The 11,233-nt window shown below is 48.7% G+C and overlaps 1 protein-coding gene across 1 annotated transcript; it reads left to right on the top strand.

Moving 5' to 3' along the window:
• The first annotated feature begins 5,887 nt into the window (after positions 1-5,887).
• LOC106807656 lies at positions 5,888-9,257 on the top strand. Its single transcript, XM_014810069.1, is given in 6 exon segments — positions 5,888-6,129; positions 6,541-6,610; positions 6,936-7,278; positions 7,619-7,909; positions 8,332-8,415; positions 8,590-9,257. Coding segments are annotated over 6 exon segments (1,698 nt in total).
• The last annotated feature ends 1,976 nt before the right edge of the window (positions 9,258-11,233 follow it).

The following is an 11,233-nucleotide window of genomic DNA, read 5'->3' on the forward strand; positions in this document are numbered from 1 at the left end:
GACTGCCTGCGCAATATATATATATATATTATTAAATATATATATATATATATATATATATATGTTTATAACCTTGTAGAAATGTTTCGCTCAGCTCAGACAATAGCCTCCCCTCACATTGGTTTCAAAGGCGTTGACAACTTGACAGTGACGACGACCACAATGATGCTATGGTGTCTACGTGCACCAGAATGGTTTTGTAGTTGTCTCCACGTAGTTGCCAACTGTTTCCACAATATTATACTGGTAGGCTTAACATAATGCTATTTACACGTTGGCACTATTTCCGTGCATATACTTTGTTATTGCTATACGTATCAGATTAAATGCTCGTCCTTATTCGCCCAGTAAATAACTGGTCTTTTCTATGTACAACACAGTGTAAAGGACACACGACTGTTGAACATACGATTACATTACGGTTATGGGCGTGGTTATTGCTACGGTCAAGGGTGTGTGGTTACTGTCGTTATTTACAGGGTTAGAGTTAGTGTTATGGCTTGAGTTAGAGTTAGAATTAGTGTTAGGATTAGGTTTAGCGTTAGGGTTAGGGTTGCTGTTAGGGTTAGGGTTAGAATTAGGGTTAGTGCTACTGTTATAGATTGTGTTAGGGTTCCTGTAAAGGTTAGAGTTAGTGTTAGGGTTAGATAGATTAGTGATAGGGTTAGTTAAGATTAGGGTTATAGTTAGTGTTAGTATGAGATCGATTAGTGATTGGGTTAGTTAGGGTTAGTGTTAGGGTTAGGTATAAAGTTAGGGTTAGGATTAGAGTTAGGGTTAGAGTTGGGGTTAGATAGGTTTAGGGTTAGGTTTAGAGTTAGACACACTGTTCTAGCACACCAATTCAGCCGGCATCCATTTGCTTTTACCCAAACCTATCATGGTTTTGCTAACAGATAATTTCTATGCAATTATTATGGCATAACCCAATCACATCAAATGCGATCCCCCTACTTTGCAGAAATATATCACATCCGCATAACTTTTGTTCAACAGTACCGTTATCATGGTAACAGCCATCTATCGCATCAATTCTAACCCTCGCGTCCCCTCCTCATAACTTCCTCATAAATATATAGTCTTCTTTAAATTTAAATTAAGTCCAGGGGACTATATCGAAGACGGAAAGAGACAAAGTTGATCAAATTGACAGACTAACACTGCGGATCACAGTAGAAAAAGCCTCAAATTTGCAGGGAAGGGGAGGGAGGGAGGGAGAGAATTCTAATACGGAATGACAGACGCAATACGGAAGCTAATCTTAAAGGGATTCTTTGAAGATGTCATGTGTCGAAAGCAATGATCGCGTTCAGATGATCGCGTGCTACCTGACCATAGGTTTAACATGGATAAAGTGGACAATAAGACGTATGATTTCTCCTATCGGCCGTATAGTTCCATTGTGTTTCCATTAAAAAGATGCATTTTCTTGTGACTCTCACCACTGGTTGCTCGTCGTCTTCAGACTAGAACGAGTTTTCGCATTACGTGCGTGTGTGCCCGCGCGCGTATGGCTATCTTTTGTGTGCGTGCGTGCTCGCGCGCGTGTATAGGTGTCAGTTTGTACGCGTGCGTGCTCACGTGCGTATAGCTATCTGTTTGGGCTCGTGCGTGCTCGTGCGCAAATACCTAGCTGTTTTTTGTGCGTGCGAGCGTGTGTGCATGCGTGCGTGCTCTCGCACGTATAGGTATCTGTTTGTGCGCGTGCGTGTTCACGCGCGTATAGGTATCTTGTTGAGCACATCAATCGCTTTATCAATAACCAGAAGCCAAAAAATCAAACTTATTTTCTCGTCCCGTAGTCTCTCTCTTCTGCATTCCATTTCTCTTTCTCTGTTTTCCGTTAGTGATTTCATCCCTCTGTAGTATTGCTGGAAGATACAACAGGGAGAGTAAAAATATCTCCAGTAAACACATAAACGCTTTTCATATTGTCAGCAACCAATCACTTATTTCATTAGTTTACAATGCTTCTACTGTCCAGTAAGACATGTATTAGCCTGCGAACTTGTGCGTACGCGCTTTGCTTACATGCATGTCCATACTACGTGTATAAGGCATTGAGCCTCTCAATTCCCTGGCGAGTCGGATGTGGAGGATTGGAGCAGTTGTCTCTAGAGATGAAACGATGCACTACGGGCATGATACGATACATATCTCAATACGTAGGTCATGAAACAATACATATCTCAATACGTAGGTCATGAAACGTTACATATCGCGTAACGTAAACGTAAACGAAAGCGAAAACGAAACGAAAACGAAACGAAACGAAAACGAAACGAAACGAAAACGAAACGAAACAAAAACGAAAAACGAATTATGAGTATGTCAAAGCCATAGAAATATATAGTAAACAATCAGTTACTATATATATATTTCTGTGGCTGAAACAGAAGCAAGACGTTCTGAGTGTGCTCTAGACTAAACTGTAATCAAGAGCTCCACTCACATGCACGCCATACACAGTGCTACAGTACGTGCTCAGTAACGACTCACCAGTCAATCAGCACTGCTTTGCAATAACAATTTTGGCGGCTATACAATACATATATATATATACTAGCTGCTGGTACCCGCTGCGCTGGGTAAAATCGTGCTACTAATTCATACTACTAATAATGGGACACAATAGGAACATTGGGTAAAAATCGACAATAACATTGCACACAATATGAATATTTAGAAATCATTCTAATAAGATAATAATTAAGCATGGGGAAAACTGTTACCGTATGACATCTTATACTGACAGCACACCCAAACTTAGAACCTGCCTGGAACATTAATAGTAATATGGTGTAAATGACAAAAAGTTATTATAACAGCATGTAACGAATGGGTTGGACTTTTCATTTCGAAAACCCCTCTTGATAAAACAATGTTTTGCGTGTATCTCCTGGTGGAAAATATGTAAAGATTCCTGGCGTCTGCGACTGTTTGAGCTCCCATCACGTACGGCATGCACGTATGGCACGTACGGCACGTAACACGCATAATACGAAATGGGTTGCGCTTCTCAATTTCAAAGCCCTGTTGATAAACAGCAACAGACGAATAACCTCTGAACCTGGCTGTGCTCTGTTTTAGCACGTGCTCGGTTTCGGTTTCATCCATACAGCAGCTGCTTGGAACATGAGTGCATCGATTTTTCTCTGTGTGCAGCACTGTCAGTCAGTGCTGGACATTGTGTGGAAGGATTTCACGAACATTGAGGGTTTTTCAACGGCATTTTTCGCGGTGAGTTTGAACGGTTTGGCAGGTTTTTTCAGCCGTAGGAACATCCTCCGGGTATAAGAGATGGCCCTGTGAAAATTGCATTGCCAGATCGGCTTGGGCGGATTTGGCCGGCGAATGCTACATAATGAGTACGATACAGATTGACATACATAACATACGATCAAGCATACATACATACATACATACATAATACATACATACATAATACATACATAACATTTACAACTGCATAAATACATACATACATACATACTATCATACATACATACATACATACATACATACGAACTCAAATATATATTAGATATATATTGACTCAGATTTCTATGACAGCCGAGAATATTTACGTGATACTGAGAGAGTGTTCATGAATAAAAGAATTAATTCAATTTAAAAAGAATCACACGTGCTTTATTAAATAGTTTAGCTTGCCTCATTCACTGTTTAACATCCGTATCGTTTGTATAGCGATACGGACGCTGCGTATCAATTATCGTATTGTGGACCGCTGTATCGAGATTCACCGATGCATCGGTGAATCGTTACAGCCCAGTGATCTCTATATACTAACTTAGTTAGAAATAATATAAGAAATAATAAAATAATAAAAAAATTAAAAATAAAATTAAAAAATAAAATAATATAGAGATCAGTGTTACACCCCTAGTATCGCTCAACAAAATACTCCTACATAGATGTGACAACATCCCAAAAAGTTTCCCATCTCAGTTTACAGCACGAAAATAAATAGCAATTCGCAAGAACAGCTAGAATCACTGACATGTTACACATTAGAAATAACTATGTCAGAGTCTCGTGAGAACCACATGATTATCACTTAATGACATGCAAATACCTCCATCTGCATTCCCATTCTATCTACCCTCCAAAATCGTTATCCTCTGACAACATATACATGTATTTGCTTTTACTAAGCTATCGATTACATGATTAAATTATGAAATATACTACAAAAAGCGAGTATAATTTTATAGTCATCTGGAGGAAGTATTTTATAGTCATTATTGAAGAGATGGCTTTTAATTTTCTACAATTCACGCTTTTACACAATACTCTTTTATACAAATCACATGCACCATTTATAAAGTGCACATTGTACAGTACCAAACCTAAACTTGTATGCAAATGCATACAAATAACAGAACATGCTACAATATAAATCATTATTTATAGCACAATTCATAATATACACTGCCACAAAATTGAAGTATTGGCGTATATAAATGGCGCGTGCGGTAATGGGCACGACCTGTTTGAGCACACTGGTGTAGAAATTTGTACTGTGTTTTCTTATGTTGAGTTCGTGCGGTAATGAGCACGGTCTTCGAACTTGTTGAAGCGTACACGTGTTGTAAGCTGGCTTGTAAGGTGAATTGCTCCCTCCACATCTCCCTCCACTGTAAGTGAAGAGGGCACTTGTTGACTCCGTTTGGTGACTTTTTGCCCGGCGTGACTGAGTGTGATTGGGTGAGTGATCGCCACCCCCTCCAGCCGGCTAATAAGGAAGTTAGCCTGCTGGGACTCGGGCACATTCCACCCCTCCAGCACCGCCTGGGCATCCGCGATCTAAGCAGAGAGCCCCGCAGCGCCTGAGATGGTCCCCAGGCGTTGGTCTCGCTGCTCGACGACCACAGACGTCTTCAGGTTACGTACCGCCTCAAAGCGGGTCTGCGCCTCTTCCAGGTCCTGTTGCAGTTTTTCAGCCTCACTGCGCTGCCGCTCCACCTCCTCATCCCGGCGCTCCAGCTGCTGCTGCAAGGCCGCAAGCTCGGCTCGGTCTTTCTCCTGCACATCTTCCACTGGCATAGCGTGGGCCACAACCCGGATCACACAAAAGGAGGAAGTCAAGCTCACCCTGGACCCTTCCAAGCGCACGCCAGCCAGCATTTACGCAGTACTACAGAGGACTTTTGGGAGGTCTATCTCTGTCAGGAAGGTCCTGGGAGAATTTTACGGGAGGACCCAAAGGAATGGGGAGTCACTGCTCGAGTTCTCCCTAGCGCTGCGCAGCCTCCAGCACAAGTCGGAGGGCAAGGTCGAGAACGTGCGCCTCCTTGAACAGTTTGCGGAGTGAGTCTTCGAACAGGGTTTGCAACAAGAGCTGCGGAGAGTGCGCGCATAGCAAAGCATCGTGGATCTTACCGAGCTCCGGGAGTGGGCGGTAGGATGGCTGGGGGGGAGGCGACGATGCCAGGCCGAGAGGTGCCGGAGTTAAGGCGGTATCCGCCACGGTTGACTCACCCGAGGCATCGAGCCCGGCAGTACCAGAATGGAGGCGTGAGCTAGATGAGCTCAAGCAGATGGTACGGGAGATGGCTGTCACCCGTGGCCAAGACAGAGATCGGGGAGTGGAAGCTCGGGCTGGGCCCACCGGCACGAGGAAGTGCTACCAGTGCCAGGGCACTAGTCACTTCATGGCAGAGTGCCCTGAGAGGCGTCCCCGACGCAAAGGGAGGTGTTACGAGTGTGGTTCACCCGCCCACTACCGAAACGCCTGCCCTAAGCTGAAAGACCACTCCAGGAAGAAACCGGGAAACGACGACCTCCTACAGTGCTGAGCCGTGCGGTAGGAGGGGCCACTAATGGCTCGGGAATCACTAAACAAACCAGTTTTGAGGAGCGGGGCATGGCACCCTGCCCGGAGGCTGAGGTGAAGATCGGCGGTGTGGGAGTGAGGTGTTTGCTGGACAGCGGGTCGCAGGTGTCACTCATTACCGAGAGCTTCTTCAGGAGGCGGTTTGGCCTGGCGGGAGAGCTAGTTGATCTGCCGTGGCTTAGGGTGATGGCGGCCAATGGCCTGGAAGTTCCCTACTTGGGATACATCGAGCTGGATGTCGAGGCCTGTGGGCAGGTGTTTCCGCAGATGAGGTTTTTGGTGTCTCGCGACCCTACCTCACCTGAGGAACGGAAGCGACTGGAGAGGTTGCCGGGGATCATTGGTTGCAATATCCTGCAACGTATGCCCTGTGAAATTGATAGTGCAGGGAAGTGGCGGAGTGGTACGGGGTCTGTCTCGGAGAGGCGGAGTTGGATGCAGGCACTGAGCAGCTATGAGCAGACTGCGGTCAACAGTGCGCGTGCTGAGAGGAACCCGCCAGCTGCTTTTGTTCGGGTACCCAGAGCTAGTGTGGTACGCCTTGCAGCTAGGAGCATCAGGGTGGTATCTTTGATCACCCGGGGGGTGTAGCCAGCTATGAGGGCTTGGTGGAGATCGTTGGGTGTAGATAGCGGCGGCTTGCCCAGGAATGTGATGCTGTTGCCCACCCTGTGTCATGTCAGGGCGGGGCACGTGGAAGCGGCAATCGCTAATTTGAGTGAAGAGGAGGCTGTGTTGAACCCTAAATCAAGGGTAGGTCAAGTCCGTGAAGCATCTGCGGTGAATAAAGATGTAACGGCGAGGACTACGTCATCAGATATAGTCCTGGGTGGCAAGGACGAGAACCGTGATGACGTCACAGAGTTGATGAGTCAGCTCGACTGTGGTACTACGCGAAAACTACTAGTTAGATGCGGTACAACGCGAAAAGTTAGAAGAGTTGCTTCGGAGGTACCGGTTGGTGTTTCTGATGGGAGATGAGAATCTGGGATACTGCGATTGGATAAAGCACACCATCAAGACAGAGGATGACGTCTCCATACGTCTCCCCCATCGGAGGATATCCCCAAATCTTCAGCCTGAGGTGAAGCGTCACCTGGAGGGTTGGGTGGAAAAGGGGATCATTCGCCCAAGTTCCAGCCCGTACGCCTTCCAGCTGGTGATGGCAAGGAAGAAGGACCAGAGCCTGAGGCTGTGTGTGGACTTCAAACTCTTGAACAAGAAGATGCTGAGGGATGCGTACCCCCTACCCAGAGTGGAAGAGGCGCTTGAGGCACTGAAGGGGGCGAGGTACTTCAGTTCGATGGATTTAGTATCTGGATACCTACAGTATGCTATGGACGAAAAGGACATCCCGAAGACAGCATTCATGGCAGGAACTGGGGACCTGTGGAAATATTACAAGGATGCCCTTTGGCCTGGTGAATGCGGCGTCCACATTTCAGTGACTGATGGAGCTGTGCCTGGGCGACAAGGCATATGAGATACTGCTCCTGTACCAAGACGACATCATGGTTTATGCGGCCTCAGTTGATGACATGATTGAGTGGGTTGGCCTGGTGCTGCAGCGGTTGGAGTCCTTTGGCTTAAAGGTTAAGCCCAGTAAGTGCCACCTGTTCCGTCGTGAGGTTGCATTCTTGGGTCACGTGGTGTCGGAGGAAGGTGTAGCTACGGATTCGGAGAAGATAAAGGCAGTCGCCAAGTGGGCAGTACCAACTAACGAGAGTGAACTAAGATCGTTCATGGGCCTGGCCTTTTCAGGTATCGCCTCTCCCCTTCATGCCCTTATGGGGAAGCCGACGACGTCCAAGAAAAAGAAGAAGAAGAGAGTACCAGTGCCGGTAAAAGATGGGCGAAGCTTCTCAGAGTGTTGGGATGAGAATTGTCAGATGGGGTTCGACAAGATCAAGGAGTTGCTAACTACTGCGCCAATCTTGGGTTATCCGGACTTCAGTCTGCCCTTTAGGGTAGAGACCGATGCTAGCTTTAGAGGGCTCGGGGCTGTGTTGTCCCAGGAGGAGCAGGGAAAGCAGAGGGTGATCTGCTATGCAAGCAGGTGAAGCCTGGAGGCAAGCAAGGCAAGCAGGCAAGCAGGCAAGCACTTGAAGTAGGCGGTGACCGACAAGTTCCGAGAGTATCTGTTGGGGTCGAAGTTTGTCGTCTATACCGATAACAACCCGCTGGCCTATCTCCAGACCAGCATGAAGTTAGGAGCTACGTGGGCAGCCCAGCTGGCCCAATTCAATTTCGAAGTGAAATACTGTTCGGGGCGATCCAACGCCAACGCAGATGCTCTCAGCAGGAAGACCGTCCACAGCGAGGAGGTGTTTGCGGCATTAGAACAGGGCATCATCCCTCCCGGTGGCACTGAAGAGCACTGCCTGTGACTACCAGCATGTGGTGATAGACTCAGAGGTAGGCATAGGACCACGAGGTCCAGCGGTAACCATGCTACCTTCGCTGGCGCCCGAGAGTTACGAAATCTCCAGAGGAAAGACCCGTCACTGGGGAGACTCAGGGCACTGTGGGACCAGGAACAGAGACCATCCAGGAGGCAGGTTTGGAGGAAACCCAAGTATGTGCGCAAGATGTTGGGGCAGTGGAGACGCCTAGAAGAGACAGGTGGAGTGCTGTACCGTTGTGTCAAGGGGGACGGGCAGCCACTGGAGCAGCTCCTTCTGCCTGAATGCTTGAAGAAGCAAGTTTTGGAACAACTTCATAATGCAAACCAGGCAATCATAACCAAGGTGTCGAGCGCATGCTTGCGCTGGTGCGGAAACGGTGCTGCTGACCAGGCATGGCAGTCCAGACGCACTACTGGTGTCGAGACTGTGAACGGTGCCAGATGGCTAAGGCACCAGCACAGAAGGTGCGACCCATCATGGGAAGCTTGTTGGCGAAGAGGCCAATGGAAGTGTTGTCGGTCGACTTTATGATCCTAGACAAAGCCAGCGATGGACGAGAAAATGTGCTGGTGATGACGGACGTCTTCACCAAGTTCGTCCAGGCGGTCCCCACCAGGGACCAGAAGGCAAGGACTGTGGCCAAGGTCTTGGTGAAGGACTGGTTTGTGCGATACGGGGTGCCAACGAGGATCCACAGTGATCAGGCGTGCAACTTTGAGAGTGCCTTGATCCGGGAGTTATGTGCCGTCTACGGTGTCGAAAAGTCCCGCACTACGCCATACCACCCTCAAGGGAATGGCCAGTGCGAGCGCTTCAACAGGACGATGCACGACCGGCTGAGGACGCTGATGCCGGAAAAGAAGAAGAGATGGCCCGAGCATCTGCCGGAGTTGGTGTATTCGTACAACGCGACGATACACTCCTCAACGGGTTATTCCCCGTACTTTCTCATGTTTGGGCAGGATCCACGGTTGCCCATTGATTCCCTCCTGTGAGTCAATCAGGGTGACAACTGTGATGACACGGACGGTGTTGACGACTAGGTGGCTGGACACAGGCAGAGGCTTGATGAAGCTCTGGAGGCCACGGAACAGCGGTTGGGGCATGAAGCTCTGCAGCGTCAACACCAAATAAACAAGAAGTCGCGAGACACTGACCTGCCAGTAGGGAGGAGTCTTCCTGAGAAGCCGGGGTCAGGGGCGGAACAAGATCCAGGATATGTAGAATTCAACGCCCTATGTCGTCGTGGCGAGGCCAAACCCATGGCAGAATGTGTACGTTGTGCAGGCTGCTGACCGGGTGGGGTCAACCAAGACGGTAAATTGTGTTAACCTGTTGGATGGTAAGAGCACGGTCGAGGTCCCCGGTGCTGTGGCAGTGGCGCCTGACAAAGACGCATGGCCGGATGAGGAACAGGTCAATTCACCGGATGAAGAGGCACGCCCACGGTTTAGGTGGGTCCGGGTGGATATACCGGTGGCAGAAGCAGAGCACCCACAGGAGGAGGGAGACCTTGCTCTTGAAGGTGTAGAAACGAGACCGGAGGGTGACGGAGCTCTTGGGGAAGATAGGGGTGTCGGGGGCACTTACGAGTCTGAGTCAGGCACTGGCTCGGAGAACGCTAGTGCCACGGGGGACACCACCAGTGGGGATGGCCAAGGGACGGAAGGGTAACAGGAGGCTGATGAAGCTCCTGAGGAACATGGGGGTGTAGGGGGCACTGACGAGTCTAAGTCAGGCAGTGACTCAGATGATACTTGTGCCACAGAGGACACCGCCGGAGATGTTGGTCAGGGGTGGAAGACCCTGAGGAGAGGCCTGGAGGAGACGAACTTCACGATTGTGACGTCAATGACGGGGGAGAGGCGGGCTCGCATGACAGCGAGGACTCGACGCCGGTCAGGCGTACCTCTCGCCAAAACGCTAGCACTCATGGGAATCCCCATCACCTCCCAAAGTCGGTGGTGCGGACCCAAAGGGCTGCCGTGGTTGAATCGGCTGTGGTGCCGATGCAGTTTGGCGACCTGGCGCAAGCAGTCGCTAGTCTGGGTCAGGTGCTCCAGAACTCGTGGATGGCTGGTGTGAGTGGTCAGTCGACGAGGATGTCGACGATTTAAACTGGGGGGTGTGTGAGCGAGTGTTTTGGTACGCCCACTTATTCAAAATCTGTAGTGTTGTTCTATACATGACTTACTCCGTATAGTGCTGCCGCCTGGTGTTAGGGTCGGAAAGCTATGGGGGGATTGAGGGTAAACCCTTTGTTTGGATTTGAGTGGGAAAGAAAGGGTGCCATCTTTGTCGCAGGTGGAATCTGGACAAGCGAGCTACTATCCTTCGACTACCTGTGAAAGGAGGTGGGTGCACTGCTGGGCTCTCTAAATTCTGGGAGTTCTGGTATGAGAGTTATGTGGATGTGTTCTTGGTGTCTACAGGATCTTATAGCCAGGCTTTATTACATTTGAGGCCAGTGTAAGTGGAAGGAGCGATTCTCGTGTGAGTGCAGATGTGGATTTATGACGCGCTGGTGATGCTGAGCCATCCGGGTACCCTGGGTCTGGTGGGTGTACGCACGCCAGACCCAGGGTACCCGGATGATGCTGAGCCTGTGTGTGTCAGGGCGGTGAACGTAGCCCAACTGGAATAGTGTTCTGCAGGGGGTCGCCTGCACGGTCGTAACTACGTCGTTTGTGTGATCGTGGTTACCGGGTCGTTTGTGATCTTTTGCTCGTTTGCAATTACCATCGCTTGTACTATAATGTGCTCGTTGTCAACTCAATAAACTCTTAAAGGGACAGTAGCCTCTAGGATTTTACTGCATACAACTGTACTTACTGTATAACAAATCGTCTATACCCACACGTACTTGTTACCAGATACCTAATTTAATTGTTATAATTAATTACACATCAACGCTACGAAATTTGAACGGCGCCATGACACCCGCGACCGTGTTGCCACCCCGAAAAAGTTG

The sequence above is a fragment of the Priapulus caudatus genome, unplaced genomic scaffold (assembly GCF_000485595.1).
Source record: "Priapulus caudatus unplaced genomic scaffold, Priapulus_caudatus-5.0.1 Scaffold228, whole genome shotgun sequence".
NCBI classification, from domain to species: domain Eukaryota; kingdom Metazoa; phylum Priapulida; class Priapulimorpha; order Priapulimorphida; family Priapulidae; genus Priapulus; species Priapulus caudatus.